At 45.3% G+C, this 19,218-nt stretch overlaps 1 protein-coding gene across 1 annotated transcript; it reads right to left on the reverse strand.

Annotated features, from left to right (window-relative positions):
* Nucleotides 1–3,996: 3,996 nt before the first annotated feature.
* On the reverse strand, nucleotides 3,997–5,345 carry LOC147709869 (uncharacterized). The gene has a single exon (XM_086928320.1). It carries the CDS (start codon nucleotides 4,944–4,946, stop codon nucleotides 4,032–4,034), a length of 915 nt encoding a protein of 304 aa, XP_086784446.1. The 5' UTR covers nucleotides 4,947–5,345; the 3' UTR covers nucleotides 3,997–4,031.
* Between the last annotated feature and the right edge of the window lie 13,873 nt (nucleotides 5,346–19,218).

Below are 19,218 nucleotides of genomic sequence, written 5' to 3' on the forward strand. Positions count from 1 at the left end.
GACCAGTTTTTTTATAGCCTTTATTCAAGTATCAATGTCTTCAAGATGGTGAAACACTGACCCATCAATTGCTCCTTCTGTCCATTCAAGGACTGAGGATTTAACTTCGTATTCTTCCTGCTGCAGTTCTTCGGTCACCAAATGGGCCCATACAGTTCATTAGTTTTATGTTTTTTATCATTGTTACTTGGTGGGAGCCCAGTTGGAGAGGAGTATGGTACAGCGCTGTTGAATTTGTCATTACAGTTTATCATAGTAGACTTTGGAACAGGAACAGGGCTTTGTCATGCTCCTTAGTGACAATGAGTCGGCTTTGTAAACAGGACACATCACTGGATGTGTTATCTCGTCACCACACCCAGAAGTGACATCGTAGACCACCTCAATCTACGTATGCGGGCATTGAGTTGATAAAATTGATAAAAGGTCTTTTGTCTTGTGTTGATGGTTTAAAATTTGTATTGTGTTTGTATACCTAACCAAAAGACACACAAATGATAGACGGAATTCGGAATATTTCAAACATTCACCCCCAGTCAAGTGATCTGGGTAAAATCCATTGGTCTTTTGCTCACCATGCCACACCAGTTAAGACTTAACCATATTCAAATCATTGGCCCTGCTCGACATGGGTACAGTCCATCTTGAACTTTCAAGTCAGGTCCTCCCTGGACCAGAAACTGGGACCGGTTTCGGGGTATCACTCCTCATCAGTCATCTTGAATCCAGTGCACAGTGATCCCGGGACCCACATCTAGGCATACCTGTAGCCCTTTATATGGTTCCTCCCCAGGGTGGTCTTTCCTATGGTACATTGGCTCTGTGGGGCCTTTCTAATAAATGCCTTGTCACTTTCAGTAGATTCATACAGTTATTTCATTAAGAACACTTTGTAACATTCTCAAGGAACTCGCCCAGAGTGCTGCAAAGCCAGCCCTTACTTCATCACCTAACTCGCCATTGCCTCCGCACACAACATATTCATAGCAGATCTCAGCTTCCACATGGAAGACCTTGGCGACGTCAGCACAGCCAACCTAGTAGAAAGCATGAACAACATTGGCCTCATCCAACTCGTCATCGACCCAACACACATCGTTGGGCACACGCTTGACTCCATCCTCATCTCCAGAGCAACAATCAAGTACCACCATCTCACAGAACTCACCTGGACCAACCACTCCATTGTCCACTTCACCATCACAGGGCACAATACTACGGAAACCAAAGCCAAACAACCCAGCACAACTGGAAAACTGTCTCAGACGAGAACTGAAACACTCTCCATGCCAACTGACTGGACACAGCTCCAGACCTTAAAAAGGAACTTCACAGACTGGATCACCGAGTATGTCACCCCCACGGAGCTGACCAAGATTAGAGGATCGGCAAAGAGTGTCAACTTCTTTACCCCGGAACTTCAGACCTCTAAATGAAACTGTTGTTGGCTAGAAAGAAGATGGCGTACCAATAAGTAACCAGTGCACTACACCACCTTCAGGGCATCGATTAACCACTACCACCTCCTCCTTAAAGAAGAGAGCCCTCACATGCTGGATAAAGTTCAGATCTCACCACAGCAATTAGCTTTATACCATCATTATGGAATTCAGCAACCCTGCAGCCACCGAGATATCATAACTCCCTCTTAGAATATGTGATAAAGGTTTGCTGACTACTTCCATTAGAAGATCGCTATCATCTACAGGGACATTGAACCTCAGCTCTCTACCAGTGACAGCCTCGACCTCCTCACACCCACTGACACTAACTCTGACCTCCGGCCCGCTTCCTGAGATATCCTCATTGCACAAGCCACCACCTCTATAATGAACTCCATGCAGTCTGGGGTTCCCACTGATCCATGCCCCCAACATATCTTTAACCTCAGGAGCAAGGTGATCAGCTTAGAGCTCACAAACCCACGTAGCAGATCGATCACCTTGGCCTCCTTCGCAGAAGAGTGATAACATGTAGAAGTGAAACTCCTCCGAAAAAAAAACATTCAGCAGACCTAGAGCAGCTGAAGAACTCCCGACTGATACCCATGCTCTCGTTCCTGGACATAGTCTTCGAGAGGACAATCAACAGTAAGCTCAACAGACACCTGGAGCACAACAACCTCCTGGACTCCTCCCAGTCAGGCTTCCATGCCAATCAAAGCACAGAGACTGCCCTGATAGCAGCCACAGATGATATCAGAGCCCTCCTGGACCTCAGTCAGAATACAGCCCCCATCCTCCTTGACCTCTCGGCTGCCTTTGACATGGTCCGCATCAGATCCTGATCGACAAGCTCACATCGGAATCGAAGGAAATGCCCTTAAATGGATCTCCTCCTACCTCACCAGAAAAACTCTGAAAATCAGACTCCCGCCCTACTCGTGAGCCCAAGGGCATCATCTGTGGTGCCCCACAAGGATCCTCCATCATCCCCACCTTCTTCTACACTTACATGATACCCCTAGCCAACATTATTAGATCGCACAGGCTGAAAGTCATCTTCTACACCCACCTCACCAGCTCGAAAGACAACTTACATAGGTGCCCGGCCAACATCACCGACTGGATCAAGCGCAACTGCCTAAAACTGAACACAGACAAGATGAAAGTCCTCATCTTCAATAACCACGCATCTCCTTAGAGCGACGCATGGTGGTCAGCAGAACCTGGTTTCTTTCCCTCCCTCACAGACCATGCCCATGACTCACAAGGCACATGCACTGCAAGATCTTTAGATCTTGCAGCTCCCCGTCAGCACCAGACAAATGATCACCCAAGTCCTGGTGAGCAACTGGCTTGGCTACCTAAACACTGTATGTAGGAATCAACACTAACCTCCATGGACAATTGCAGACAATACAGAACTCAGCAGCAATGCTAATCCTCAACCTCCTGAAGCAGACCCACATCACTCCCCACCTCAGTAAACTCTACTGGCTCCCAGTCCAGAAAAGAGGCAAGATACCGACCCATGCTTGTAAGGCACTCCACAACGAAGAATCGTCCTACATCAGCCAAAGTTTATTCTTTAACCAGCCCACCAGACACCTGCGTTCCACCTCCCTCTTGCTCGCTCACACTCCCAGAGTCTGAAAAACCAGGCACGGAGGCTGCTCTTTCTCCCACCTGGCTGCAAAGGCCTGGAATGAGCTTCCCCTGCAATGGAGATCCGACTCATCAATGAATCTGGAAAGAACTCAAGATCTGGCTGTTCAATTGATCGGCCCCTCTGGACAGCAACTCCTCCCCCGGCGGTTTGAGAATCTCACGGATGGTTTGCTGCGCTTAATAAATACCCATTGATCGATTCAAGCCCGTACATTCATATAGATTTTTCCCAGTGGGGACTTGGATGTTGTTTAACTCTCCCTTGCTAACAAATGCCTTGCTTTAATCAGTGCAGTCTTCAGGGTAGACTATTGATGTTGCGTTAGCTCTCCATTTATGAATTAATGGTCACATTCAATACATTTATAGAGTTTCTCTCCTGTGTGAACATTCTGATATATTACATTTTGTTTTTTAATCGATCCCTTGCCACATTCTATTTATTAATAGGGTTTCTCCCTAGTGTGGATTTGTTGATGCTGCATTAGCTTATACTTCCTTGGAAGACTTTATAACACTCTGTAAATACATAGGATTTTTTGCCATGTAGATTTTCAGACATCGCTTCAGTTGTCCATTTATTATGAATGCTTTGTGGTATTCAATACATACATTTTCTCTCCTGTGTGAACTTCCTGATTTTGTATTACATTTTGCTTTGTGATGAATGCCTTGTCACATTCTGTAAACTGCTAAGTTGCATTCAGTACAGCCCTATCGTTTCTAACCAGTGTGGAATTTCGGATGTACTATTATGTACATACATAGGGTTTCTCCCCTGTGTGGACTATCTGAAGTTGCCTTAGACATGACATTATAATAAATGCCTTTTCACATTCAGTGCAGTTGAATGGTGTCTCCCCAATGTGGATTTTCTAATGTCACTTCAGGTCTCCCTTTGTTATAAATGCTTTGTCACATTCAGTGCAGTAATACGGATTCCCCGCCAGTGGGGACCTTTTGATGTTGCTTTAGCTGTCTATATTTTATAAATGCCTTGCCACATTCTGTACGTTCATACGGTTTCTCCCCAGTGTGGATATTTTGATGTCGCTTCAGCTCTCCATTTGTTATAAATGCTTTGTCACATTCTGTACATTGATGTGATTTCTCCCCAGTGTGGACTCTCTGATGTTCCATAAGTTGTGACTTTCTAATGAATGATTTGTCACATTCTGTACATTGATATGATCTCTCTCCAGTGTGGGTTTTCTGATGGTTTTTTAGGACTCCACTGAAAATAAATGCCATGTCACATTCCGTACATTTATATGGTTTCTCCCCAGTGTGGATTTTCTGATGTTGTTTTAGCTCTCCATTTGTTTTAAATGCCTTGTCACATTCTGTACATGCATACAGTTTCTCTCCAGTGTGGGTTTTCTGATGTCGCTTTAGCTCTTCTTTTCTTATAAATGCTTTGTCACATTCTGTACATTTATATGGTTTCTCCCCAGTGTGGGTTTTCTGATGTTGTGTTAACTGTCCATTTGTTATAAATGCTTTGTCACATTCTGTACATTGATATAGTTTCTCCCCAGTGTGGGTTTTATGATGTTTCATTAGATGTGACTTTCTAATGAATGCCACGTCACATTCTGTACATTGGTACGGTTTCTCCCCAGTGTGGATTTTCTGATGTTGTGTTAGCTTTTCATTTCTTATAAATGCTTTGTCACATTCTGTACATTCATACGGTTTCTCCCCAGTGTGGATCATTTGATGCCGCTTTAGACTCGCCTTCCATCTGAACAATTTATTACATTCTGTACATTTATATGGTTTCTCCTCTACGTGGACACTATGATGCTGCATTAGGTCTTTCATTGCAAAGAACATGTTTCCACAGTCAGTCCATCAATCTGGTTTTTCTCCAGTATGAAGTTTCTTATGTCACACTTGCTCTTTTTTTGCCTAATAAATGTTTTGTCACATTCTAGAAATTCATATGGTTTTTCTCCTTTGTGTTCTTTCTGATATCAGGTTATCTCTTCCTTCGTAATGAGCACCTTAGACTTGCTTCAGTATGCCAGTGCGTTGTGTCTCCAATGTCTATCAGCTGATATCTAAGAGCCAAGTACAGACCTCATTGGGCAGTTTGGGTTTTCTGCTGTATAAAAAGACTTCGGCGAGGCATTAGCCTTCAAGGGAAGAGTTTTTGAGGCATACTGTTTTTACATCACTCCCCACACCAGTGATGTTTAATAGCTTTACTTTTTTCACTTATTACTGCATTTATTTCACCTGTTAGATTAAGAAAAAGAAACAATGATTAAGCTTAAATGCAAAGCCCATCAGAAAAACCTATTGGCATTTAATGATACATTTAAGTGTTCATATAGACAAGTGCGCTGAAGAAATTCTAGGTTCCACTTTCAATGTAAAGATGCAATAGGCAGAGTAAGGGTATACGATCCTTCTGCGATCCCCTTCTATTGAGGAGTGTGGACTCAAGGAGTAACCAAGAGACCAGAGACTGTTGCTTGTTCAGTGAGTGAGATCTTCTCCCAAGAGACACTACAATGTTAAATTCACAGCAACAAGATGCCACCCTTCTTATCCAGGGAACGGTTCCTATTATCACACGGCCTAACAAATAATGCAAGATGGAACCTGTTAGAAACCAGATCTCTAGTTGGCAGAGGTATGCACCATGTCCAAGTAGGGCCAGCAATAAGTATGGGCGAATTTTGCGAATCTCGCGTTCGCGAATTTTGCGGATTTTCGAACTCGCAATCCGCAAAATCCGCGAATTCTTGCGAATTTGCGGATTTTTTTTGTGTGTTCGCAAGAATTTCTGCCAGTTCGCGAGGGTTTCGTACCAGTTCGCAATTGCCAACTTACATTTCAGCGCGCAACGGTCGCGATTATGTTGTTTCTACGTCTGGTTCATCATCACAGGTTCCCAGCACCCTCTGTTTCACCACTGCAACCCTCTGTTACATCAATGCCACCCTCTGGACCTGGTTCATCATTACTGTAGATTATGGGGAGGAAAAGCAAGCACACCAGCCCTGCTTCAACTGAGATGAATTAATTTGGGGTTAGTTTATTAATGTGTCACTGTTTTAAAATTCCAGTCTGGCACCTGCTTCCTTATCTGTAATTTTGCTTTCTGTTGCAGTGCATGTTTTTTCCCCAGGACCTTTGTGGCCTACTTGTAGCTATTCTATGAGCCTGCTGTGAGGGTCATACAATTGTTGCAACTAGCAACTGAATTCTGGAGGGGCCCCAGTCAGGAAGCACTACAGGGAATTGTTACTAATGATGAGTTTGAACTCTTGCCCCTGCCGAGTGCTTTCAGTTTTGAAAAACTCGTTTTTCTGCAATTTCGCGGGGTTCGCGGGGCGCGAACACGCGCGAGATCGGATTCGGAAGCCGCAAATTTGTGCGAATATGCAATTTGTTTTTTTTGTGGCGTGTTAGTTGGCAAGGTTTTGTGCGTTTTTGCGAGCCGCTCGTAGCGCAAGGCGCGAAGTTACCCTTGCGGTCGTTCAAGGGCGCAGCCATCTTGTTTGCCTGACGTATTTCCGTTTCCGGGCGCGAAGTGTAATCTCGCAAAGTCGGCGGCTTGCCAATACAGTTTCGCGCATGTTCGCAAGGAAAATCTCGCGCGAACTTACCCGCGCGATCGTGAACGGGCGCGGCCATCTTGTTTCTCATTCATTGCTATGGTTCTGGGCATGGTCTTTGTATCCTCTGTCAATCTCTGCCATCCTTTGCTTGTTTGAAGTTTTTTTTTATCTATTTTACTTATTATCTATCCCTCTATTTTTCTAGCCCTATATTTTTGTGTTTACTGCTACTTTTGGTTAATTTTAAACTACTTTTGTAAACTCTTTTCTTCTCTTCCCTATTCTATTTTCTTTATTCCTTTCCGCCCAGACCATGGTGAAGGGAGCCGGGAAGCATCCCGAGAAGGGGAAGGGTCCCGCACCCCGTGCCCGACTCCCCTGCGGGCGTTTGAGGGGGGAGCTAGTGATGCCACGGGAGATCTTTACCCCGGAGGAGGTGGGCCAACTCGTTTTTTATGTTCAGCGCTGCCTCCCCAGGACCATCATGGGAGGCGGCAAGATCAGTGCCGGGTACGGGGCCCGGGAGCGCCGGAAGCGGTAGGAGAAGGTGTGCCAGGCCATTTACCACCACTCTCGGGTCTGGCGCACCTACAACCAGGCCACCCACCGCTGGACGGATGTCCTGACCCGTGAGCGAGATCTGCTCGACCTCCTTGGCCTTGAGATCCCCTGGCTTGGTGAGTAGTAGTAGCTATTTCTTTACTACTATGTTTTCTCCTGCTGTGTTATTATATTGCAAATTTTGGTTTTTTACCAAGAGCAATAATGCTGCTCATTACATTGTAGGTAAATTATATTTCAAAATCTTCTGTGCATTTCAGGTACACTGCTCTCCTTCTTCTCAGTAGTGTTGCTACTATGCTTATTTGTTTTAGATTTTGTGTTCATTTCATTGGCCTGTGAAATTATGTATGAGTGTAGTTTAAAGAACTGCGTAATGCTACATACTAAGGTTCAGATTTTTAATTACCGGCGCATCCCTGCAAAGTAGCAGGGATGCGCCAGTAATTGTGCGTCACGCCACCATCACCCATGGTGCGCCGTATTTACAATGCGGCGCACCATGGGCCCAAAACGTCACCAAAGCGTTACGCATCTGTGCTGTAAAGGCGGCGCATTGCTGGAGTTGCGTCGCAACGATGGTGCAGCTCCATCAATGCTCTGGGGTGCCCTATCTCCCCAATGCTGCATCAAGCCGTACGTGTGCTTCAAGCAGGCGCAGGGTTTGAGTGACGCATCATTGTCCTCAAAGTGACTGATTGAAATCTTGTAGATTTCCCTCAGCCACTTTTAGGATGCGTTCCTGCGCAGGAACGCCCTCCCTTGCGCCGGAACGCCCCCTATTGGCGCAGGGCTTTACAACGTGATGCATCTCCCATATGCGTCACGTTGTTAATATACGCCGCACCATTGCGCCACTTTTGTGCTGTCCCTGCATCACAAAAGTCACGCAACAATGGAGCAAAAGAGCTGCAAGGGGCTTCTAAATCAGCCCCTACAGACTCAAGTCCAGTCCTTCCTTTGTACACATGGCGATAAGAAGAAATAGTGGTGGTGGATTAATAGTTTGAGTATTTTAATGACTGGTTAATGTAGTAGGAAACTTTAGTGTTGTCGCTGATCTTCAATCACGATGGACTTTGGCTGTCACTTTGCGTGCTGCGGACTGCTGCCTGCCAATCCTAGGCAAACCTTTTTAGTACTTTGTTTAGTGAGTTACATAGGGTAGTTTCCAATTCGACGGTCCGCAAATCAAGCAATACTAAAGTAATGACGTAGTCGACCACATGAGATTGGTCAATAATATATCCCGTGGAGTCGTTCCCTATTTGCTATTTCGCAAAAATATTTTGTTACTTTGTTAGTTCTTTTGAAATGTTTGATTTGGTTGAGAAATATCATCCATGTTTTCTGTTTTTCTTTCTTTCATGTTGTACATCAGCTTCCCCCAGGGGCAAGAGGAGGACACAGGAGGAGGAGGAGGGTGCTGTTGGCGATGCAGGCCAGGACCGGGCAGGCGAGGGCTCCTTTGCTGGCCCCAGTAAGTTTTAATTTTAATATAGAGTACTTATTTTTTCCTAGCGTTCCTCATTCGATTGTTTCTAAATCGTCTTTGATCTTCTTGTAGACAGGATCTAAATTCTTATCCTGCCTCGACTATGACTCTATGTGGTATTACTAGATTATTCTTATTAGTCTGTCTGTGTAGCTAACTAAGATTGCACATTTGGCATTTCCATTGGACTCCCATTCTAGTCAGCAATAGCTCTATGCACTGAGTGCAGTCCTCTGGGATTGTCCATAATGTCTTTTCAAGTATTCTAAATGTTTATGCTTTGACCATTGCCAACAATAAAAAGGTGAATGACCACCAAGAAAGAATAAGATACTACTTTACTTTTGGTTTGGATAGGAGGACAATCCATTCTACTACTGTTGCAGGGACAAATCCGCACAAACAGAACTATGGACACTAAATAATGCATTGCTTAGCTTATCAATTATAATAGGTGCTGTTAGACTTTCCACATACCTCAGTGATAACAGACTTTGTAGTTGAACCCCCAATCTCCTTACTGACTAGATAGTGTGGCAGAGTCATTTAGCTCCCAAAGTCACTGATGGCCGAGGCACGGACTCATGCTTGCAAAAATTCGAAAACCTTTAGCTCATCCACTCTAGTCTGGAGGACCAAAAACCACAGAGTCTATTTAAGTTTAAAAGCTTTATTAAAAGTAAACACATTTATTAAAATCAAGTTTGTCATAAAAGTGAACGTGTAACTGAAAATGGAAAAGTGCTTAGTGCTGACGATTAAGTGGACACATTTCTTGTGGTCGAGCCGACCTCTCACCTGGTTTGAACTTGATCCTGCTCGTGTTCTTAGAAGTCAAGCTTCTGTCTGTTAGGAGAAAAAGTGGTGCGTGTTAAAAAGTAAAAAGCAAACATTCATCAGTTGTGCCAAAAAGTGCAGCAAGAGGAAAGGGACATTTTTACTCTAGAGTACACAGTCATAAATTATTAAATTGTATACTGTTTTTTTCACATTTCTTTCTTCCTCCTAGACCAAATATTATATAGTAGTGAGTGGTGTATTCTAACATTATTAAATGTACTTTGTAGGTGGAACATCTGGAGACGGGGCCAGCGCGGAGGTGGTGGTGGCATTGGACGAGGAGGACAACTCTGGGGAGGAGGCGGTGCAAGTGTCGGACAAGGACATGCCTGTGAGGGTTCACACGGTGGTGGCGGGCAGAGGTAAGCTATACATTCCTTAGTCATTGAGATTGAAGACTGCAGAGTGTGCTTTCTGCACGGGTGTATTATAAAAAAACTAGGTAGTAGCCTCCTCTAAATGTACTTCGACTTAGCTGTGAAGTTTTTGGCGAGAAGAATCCCAATCAGATCTGAGGTGAACTTGATGGATGGGATGAACGAAAAGCGAAAGAAGGGTGTAAGTAAGTGTGGAAGCACAAGAAATGTAATGATGACTGGCAAAGAAGAATGATATGTGTTTGCTTGGTCCCCGAGGTGGCTGGGAAGGTAAGAAAATGGTATGGTGCATGGCTGGGTGAATGATGAAGCAAGGCTGGGTGAAAGGAGAACAGCCTGGGTGGGTGAGACAGAAACTGTATGTGTACATATACTTTGAATGGATGGATGCCTGGATCATTCATGGTACTATCTGACTCTTAGATAGCATATGTGTATCTAGAGAGAGTAGACGGTCACTGGATGAACTAAGTGTTACTTTGAAGAGCATGTAACACCGCACCCGCACGTCCGTTCCAGTGTAGGAAAGGCAAGGAAAAGAAGTTGTAACGTTGTCCAAATACTACCATGAATAGTAGAAGTAGTTTGTTTTGCAACTGCAAGCACAGCATATATCCGGTTATTACGGTGGACACTTCCTACCTCTCTTAATAACTTTAGTTTAGTAGTAGTACGTCATTCATGTGTGGGGGTATCACTGTTCACTCAATAATAAGCAAAGCACCTAAAGTCATCCCATATGTCATCAAATACATCCCATGTGAAGTGATAGATAATCAGATAATTTAGCTTCTTCATTTTCCTTTTCTAATACTCATTTGCACTGTACGGTGAAAGCTAAATTAATTAAGCAGTAGCCCTTTTAACAGAGTATTCTCAGTGCCACCCGTAATAGAAAAGTAAGAGCTTCACCACCTGCATGTACTGGACCGGTACAGTAACACAAGTCTGTCTCACTCACCATGGTGTGCGTCTGTTTTTCTCGGGTGCAAGTTCACTGCGCTGGCATTATGCCAGCTTGCATAAGATAACGTACCAATTTTCCTAAACAAGAGAGAAGAAGAAGAATAAGAGTGGTGTACTGTCATAGTCGACTGTAATGGAAGTCCATAGTGCTCGTAGAATTTGTTCCTGAAACTCCCACTAATGTTAGAGCAAGGATGAAGAAGTAGGAGGTTACATAGATACTGTCCTCAATAGTTATGTACTGTGCTTTCAATTTGCTACTTGTACTGTGACAACTTTCTGCTCAATCATTTTGTGTTAATCTTAAGGAGCATTGGTTACAGACTATGTCCTTCTTTTTTCATGTAGTTGCTCCTTCAAAATCCAAGACACCATCAAGGAGGAAGGAGCTGGCTCGAATGGCCCGGCAACGGAGGCTGGATGCCACTGTCGCTGAATATCGGCGGCTGGTGGCCCTGGAGGAGGAGGAGACGCAGTCTGGTACAACAACAACAACGTCCACTGGGACAGCTGCATCCTCCTCCGTGCGGGCTGCCAGCCAGCGCAGTGCTCCAGCGGTACGGAGCCGGGCTACCAAAGCCAAACGCCACCGCCGAGCAGCAAAGAAAGCAGCTGCCCCTCACGGGATTTACAAGGCACACCGGCGCCGCTTATCCCTCAGACTGTCCTACCTGGAGCAGGAGGTCCATAACTATAAGAACGTGGTGGAGGGCCTCCGCTTCGAACTTGCCATCCTCCGCAAGGAGCATGATGCCCTGGCTGCTAATTCCAACAGCACCCTGCCATAGTGTCCCTTGCCCCTTTTTTAGAGACTTTTGGGGGGTGGGAATTGGGAGTTGGGATTTTTGGGGACTTTTGAAGGACAATCGTTGGGGTTAGGGAGGGTCTTGCGGGAGATTCTTTTGTTAGGGCTATAAAAATATACTTTTTGAAACTTTATCTGACCATACCTGTTTTTTACTGCTTTTGAGTCTGGTGGGTGGGGGTTTAACAGTAAGTTTGTTTTCCTGAATAGTCCTAGGACTTTAGTAGTACTACCGTCAATCCAATCTCTCGTCTCTCCTAATACTCCATTATACTACCTCCAACCAAACGCCTATCTTACCTGTAATTTCTGTTTGCAAGTAGGGCTAGGCCCAGGGCTGGCTCCACGGGAAACAGCGAATAAGGTTGGCAATCCTGGGCGGATAAAATTTCCTCATAGCGGTGGTACTAGTGGTGTGACTCAGTGGCAGTTGCATGCCTATGAAAAAAAAGAAAAGGAAATCTGGTTTGTCCTCCTGAGCAATACAACGGTACAATAGAGAATATAGCAGGTGACAGAAGTACACTAGAACAGTGGCACATTGTAGCCTAACAAATGTTAAAGTATAACTAATTTGGTTGAAGTTCTTTGACATTAGCCATGGGTCTTTGTCAAGCAGAGTAAGAATATATCCTCGGATTTCTTCACCAGCCTGTTGCTATCACCTTATCCTCCCCAGCAAGTGTGTGGATTTATTGCTGTAATTTAGTCACACATCAATGAAAACCACACAGCCCGGGGGAAGAAGAGGGTTAGGGTTTGAAAAATGGATGGGTACGGGGGTTTTTGGGAAAGGTTTTGGGAGACTAGAAAAAATAGCACAGCATGGACAAACAATTGTGAACATAAACAAATCTTTGGGTACAAACCTATCCATCAATCTTTGAAAGTGCATGCACTACTGCATGCATGTCAGTGAAAAGTAAGTAGTACTTTCGACAACTGTGGAAGAAAGAATGCGACAGTACAGGGCGTGTGTGGAATTATTGATAACTATATTCAACATAAGGTCTCTGTTGCCAGATACCTGAGAGCCTTGCTGGTCACTATAAATCCATTCACAACACTCAATGGGGTTGGTCTGGAAGGTATAGTAGATAGAAAAGGAGAAATTGCTCTTTTTCTAGGTGTCCCCTCACTCACCAGGGTTGCCCCTTGGTGACATGCTTCATCATTGGGGCCATCCCAGTCCTCTACGGGCTGGGGTGTGCTGCGACTTGCGAATTACGTAGGAGCACTTACAAATGACTATGTGTGGTGCAGATGTGATAGTGGAGTGGACTAGGTGATGTGTTAAGGGATCAATTTAGAAGCAGAGAGAGATCCAAGAAATGCAGTCACAGTCAGAGAAAAAGACAAAGGATACTGTATCTGTATGTTGTTGTAGTTGTCCTGTTGAATTTGGTAAGTAAGTTGCCTGCAGAAAAAAAATCCTCTTATTAGCGGCACTCCTCCATTGCAGCCGACGCTTCGTCCATCGATGTTGGTCACCAGAAGACACCCTGTAAAAAAAGCACAGCATGGACAAACAATTGAACATAAACAAATCTTTGGGTACAAACCTATCCATCAATCTTTGAAAGTGCATGCACTACTGCATGCATGTCAGTGAAAAGTAAGTAGTACTTTCGACAACTGTGGAAGAAAGAATGCAACAGTACAGGGCGTGTGTGGAATTATTGATAACTATATTCAATTTAAGGTCTCTGTTGCCAGATACCTGAGAGCCTTGCTGGTCACTATAAATCCATTCACAACACTCAATGGGGTTGGTCTGGAAGGTATAGTAGATAGAAAAGGAGAAATTGCTCTTTTTCTAGGTGTCCCCTCACTCACCAGGGTTGCCCCTTGGTGACATGCTTCATCATTGGGGCCATCCCAGTCCTCTACGGGCTGGGGCGTGCTGCGACTTGCGAATTACGTAGGAGCACTTACAAATGACTATGTGTGTTGCAGATGTGATAGTGGAGTGGACTAAGTGATGTGTTAAGGGATCAATTTAGAAGCAGAGAGAGATCCAAGAAATGCAGTCACAGTCAGAGAAAAAGACAAAGGATACTGTATCTGTATGTTGTTGTAGTTGTCCTGTTGAATTTGGTAAGTAAGTTGCCTGCAGAAAAAAAATCCTCTTATTAGCGGCACTCCTCCATTGCAGCTGACGCTTCGTCCATCGATGTTGGTGACCAGAAGACACCCTGTCCACTGCCTGCCTGATGCTGAATTGTGGCTCGCTAATGTGAAGCCTGACTCCATCCTTTTTTCCCCATTGCACAGACTGAAACCCGGCCTGTAATTATTCAACGAAAAACAGGAAGTGATATAATATTACAACACCACTGATAAATAAATATAAGGTATGTAGGCTGTGGAGTGCAAAAAGTCACACTTTGATTTTCCTAGTAGACAGTACAATATTTTTGAAAGTGCGTACTCTGTCAGAGTCACCTTTTGAAGGATAAATAAGTATGGGCAAATTAATGTAGCGGATCTTTCCCCTCAAGCTAGGTGTCCTGTAAACTGTGTTTTAGAACAAAATTAGACCTTCCCAGCAGTGCTCCCACCCAGACCCTTACTAAAGCCATTCGCAAAAATGTAGAAGACCCCCAATCAAATCTCAAAAAACTAGGCCTAGCAGAAAACTGGTGACAAAACGTACTTTGAAAGTAAAAGTAGGCCCAAGTACCCCCTTACCCACCGTGGATTGCATTCAAACCACTTGCAAGCAACCAAGCAAAAGTATCCATAGCCAGCATCGCTTCAAGACTCGAAAACCCCCCCACCCAAACACATGCAATAGAAATGCTGCTAACCCTAACGAACCCTAAGTTAAGAATAGTGGCAAAGGCTTTCTTTAACTATGCCAAATCCCCCCTTTCCCTCCATGGATTTTCTTCAAATGACTTGCAACCAAAATTACACATTCTCACGAGTGCTCTAAGACCCCAGAACTCAGTTGCAAAAATCTAGAACACCCCGAAACACATGCAATCTTGCTGCTAGGGCTAACCCTAACGAACCCTAAGTTACAAAAAGTGCCAAAAGGCTTTTCCGCGAGGATTTTGTCCCAACCACTTCTACCCGGTATTAGACCTTCCCAGGAATGCCCCAAGACCCGCCAACCCACCCGCCAAGAAGCATAACACCCCCAAACAGGCCAAAAGCAAAATCTCATACTTGCAATATTTCTCGGCCTTCGGTCCAAACGCGCTGCGTAGCTAGGCCATAAGTCGGGGTTGCCACCACGGATTTCCTGAAAAGCAAATGCAATCAAGATTAGAGTGTCCCAGCAGTGCTCCCAGACCCCGAAACTCACCCACAAACACCAGGAAGCCCCACAAACAGGCCCCCGAAAACGCTACATTGAGCAAAATGTCAGAAATAGCACAAAAAAAATCGGCCTGAATTTTGTCCCAACCACTTCTACCCGGTATTAGACCTTCCCAGGAATGCCCCAAGACCCGCCAACCCACCCGCCAAGAAGCATAACACCCCCAAACAGGCCAAAAGCAAAATCTCATACTTGCAATATTTCTCGGCCTTCGGTCCAAACGCGCTGCGTAGCTAGGCCATAAGTCGGGGTTGCCACCACGGATTTCCTGAAAAGCAAATGCAATCAAGATTAGAGTGTCCCAGCAGTGCTCCCAGACCCCGAAACTCACCCACAAACACCAGGAAGCCCCACAAACAGGCCCCCGAAAACGCTGCATTGAGCAAAATGTCAGAAATAGCAACAACAAAAAAATCGACGTGGATTTTGTCCCAACCACTTTTATCCGGTATTAGAGCTTCCCAGCAATGGCCCCAGAGCCGTCAACCCAGGAGAAAACGAGTAGAAGACCCCCAAACAGCCAAAGAGCAAAAGTACAAAAATGGGGACTTTGTCATTTTTTTCCAAATTTCCCAAATCACTCCGCGCGCGCTCTGCAGCTAGGCCCTAACTCCCCTCTGCCACCATGGATTTGCTTCAAACCTCTTGCAAAGTAAAGTATATATAGCCAGCAGTGCGCCCAGACCCCGAAACCCACCCACAAACACCAGGAAGCCCCCCAAACAGGCCCCCGAAAACGCTACATTGAGCAAAATGTCAGAAATAGCAACAACAAAAAAATCGGCCTGGATTTTGTCCCAACCACTTCTACCCGGTATTAGACCTTCCCAGGAATGCCCCAAGACCCGCCAACCCACCCGCCAAGAAGCATAACACCCCCAAACAGGCCAAAAGCAAAATCTCATACTTGCAATATTTCTCGGCCTTCGGTCCAAACGCGCTGCGTAGCTAGGCCATAAGTCGGGGTTACCACCACGGATTTCCTGAAAAGCAAATGCAATCAAGATTAGAGTGTCCCAGCAGTGCTCCCAGACCCCGAAACTCACCCACAAACACCAGGAAGCCCCCAAACAGGCCCCCGAAAATGCTACATTGAGCAAAATGTCAGAAATAGCACCAAAAAAATCGGCCTGGATTTTGTCCCAACCACTTCTACCCGGTATTAGACCTTCCCAGGAATGCCCCAAGACCCGCCAACCCACCCGCCAAGAAGCATAACACCCCCAAACAGGCCAAAAGCAAAATCTCATACTTGCAATATTTCTCGGCCTTCGGTCCAAACGTGCTGCGTAGCTAGGCCATAAGTCGGGGTTGCCACCACGGATTTCCTGAAAAGCAAATGCAATCAAGATTAGAGTGTCCCAGCAGTGCTCCCAGACCCCGAAACTCACCCACAAACAGACGGAATGCCCCCTAAGAGCACCTCAAAGGCAAGCAAGTCAGCAAAAACACTAAAAAATGTGCGCCTCGGATTTGGTCCAAACCACTTTTATCCGGTATTAGAGCTTCCCAACAATGGTCCCAGAGCCGTCAACTCACCTGCAAAGAGGTAGAGCAACACCCCCACAAGTGCTGAGTCTTTCTTCATTGGGCGTAAACCAGCCCTCTGGTTTGATGGAAATAGGAGTCTGGAGGAGGAGGATAGAGGAGCATGTTCTTCTGAACTTGTGAACCTGAGGAATGCAGACTGCGGCAACTTCAAATCAATTAGCAAACCAGTGAAGACAGTTCTGCTGATGGGCTTGTTTTTGTGATTATCTGATTAAAGTTTGAAATATATTAACTGTGCACAACAAAGAAAGACAGACCCACAGGAATAAAAGTGAATAAGGACGGAAAAAAAAGTTATTGATTCGTTGTCTCATTTTCAGGGCTCGGTATCACGGTCCAGGAATGAGAATAAGGCTTCGTCATCATACTCTGCGAATTCAGGCAGGGTGAGCTCAGTGTCACCTGACAGAGTAGAAATTCCCTCATCTATGTTGCTGGCCACCTCCTCTTCATCCGGCGCGCTTTCTCGTACTCTGAAATCTGGTGGTATGAGGTGCTGATTCATCTTGATCATTGTTAACCTCTCCACATTTTTGGGCGAGAGGCGGCTCCGTTTGGGAGTTAAGTTGCCACCAGCAGCACTGAAAACACGTTCAGAAGACACGCTTGCGAGTGGGCAAGACAAGTAGTTTAAAGCCAGGTTGGTGAGCTGTGGCCACAATTCTTTTTTCCCATGCCAATACGCCAATGGGTCAGAATTAACATAGACCTCTGTTGAGTCATTCAGATAGTCCTTCACCATCGACTCAAGGTCCTCATCCAAGGTTCCTCCACTTTGCTTAGCTCTTGCTGTGCCTCTGACCTATTGAGAACCAAACCCACGCAGAGCTAGCCAATTCTCTTCAGCCTCCAATGTTTCTGTTGTGTCTGGTGCAGATGATCCAGTTGCCGGTGTCTTTAACGGCTGAGAGGTCACTTGTGCCACAGCCACAGGTGCAGAAGTGGATTGTTTTGACTGGGGATGGCCTGCTGATGTACTGCCATTTCCTTCAATTTTCAGCCGTTCTCTTTCAAACCTCTTGGCTGACAAGGCTAGCCAACGTTTGTACTTTGGAACATTTTCATCATCAAAAGGAAAGAATGCTTGGCCTGCCAGCGCCTTTTTTGTAGCGTGGATCCAGAATAGTAGCACAAATGTAATGCTCTTCTGAGTGGATCATTTTAAGACGTTCATCACCTTGTAGGAGCTCTAATAATTTCTCAGCCAGAACAAAAGAGTCTTGGTTTTTTACATCTTTTTCAAACACAGAACACACCTCCTTCAGTTGGTCCTCCAGCATGTACAACAATGGGATAGCTTTTCCCAAATTACAGTCCTCCTTGCTGACTGCACGTGTGAAGAACTCAAAAGGACAAAGCATGCGTGCCAGGCTTTGAACTATGTTCCATTGCGCCGCACCCATCCTCAGGTCATCCTGAGCTGTAACCTCTGTTAAGAAATATTGATCGAGTACCGTATACTGCTCATACAGACGCTCAAGCATGTAGAAGGTTGAGTTCCAACGTGTTACCACCTCCTGGATGAGTGCTTTCACTGGCATTTGACGTTGATATAGCAGGCTCCTCAGCTGCTTCCGGGCCTTAAAAGAATGGCTGAAATGGTTGCACATTTTTCGGCAGGTGTCCAATACTCTGTACGCTGCACTGCCTTTATTACCCAAGAATTTTTGGACAACCAGGTTTATACAGTGCGCCAAACACGGCACTCTGAAATAGTTACCCTGCCTCATGGCCTTAACTATATTGGCGCCATTGTCCGTGGAAACATAACCAACCTGGCGTTTTAGTGGGGACAGCCAGTTAAGGACCTTTGTGTTGAAGACATTCAAAATGTTTTCTGCTGTGTGACGTTTCTCCAAACCAAACATGGCTAGTGTTGCATGTTTCCGAGCAGCTTTAAAAACAATGTCCGTGTCAACACCTGTGTTTAGCTTTGCTTTAGCCCCTGAAAAAGAGACTCAGTGTGCAGTGATGCACATGTAATCAGCGCCTGCGCCACTGGTCCACATGTCTGTTGTCAGATGTATAGTGTGAACAGCACTCTTCTGCAAAGCTGCCCCAATCACCTCCAGAACATCTTCATGTAGTGCTGGAACCGCAACTCGGGCAAAATAGAACCGGCTAGGAACCTTCCATTTAGGGCAGAGCGTTGCCACTAATTCTAGAAAACCAACCCCTTCTACAAAAGAAAAAGGGAGAATGTCCAGAGCTAGCATTTTAGCCAGCTTAGTGTTATACAGACGCGTCAGTGGGTGGTTGCGTTCATATTGCGCTTCTGTAAACAACATCTTTTTAATGTTGCCCTGGACCAAGGATTTACGGGATGATGATGATATCTTCGACCCAGTTACGCTCGCTGATGAACTTTTCCGCATTGATGTCTCACTCTCTCCCACACTCTTAGTGTGCCTCACATGGGGTGTGCTGCTGACAGGGGTACTGGGTGTAAGTGAAGTGTTTGAATCGTCTTCTTCCTCCTCCTCATCATCAGAGGAAAAATCAACGTTTTCATTACGTGCAATTCGGGCTTCCTTGACCGCCTCTAGGTGCGCAAACCATTGGACAGGGTGCGCTCTCCTAAGATGACCTCTCTGGCCTCCGGTACCATAGTTG

This window comes from Lissotriton vulgaris, chromosome 6 (genome assembly GCF_964263255.1).
Source record: "Lissotriton vulgaris chromosome 6, aLisVul1.2, whole genome shotgun sequence".
Taxonomy (NCBI): Eukaryota; Metazoa; Chordata; class Amphibia; order Caudata; family Salamandridae; genus Lissotriton; species Lissotriton vulgaris.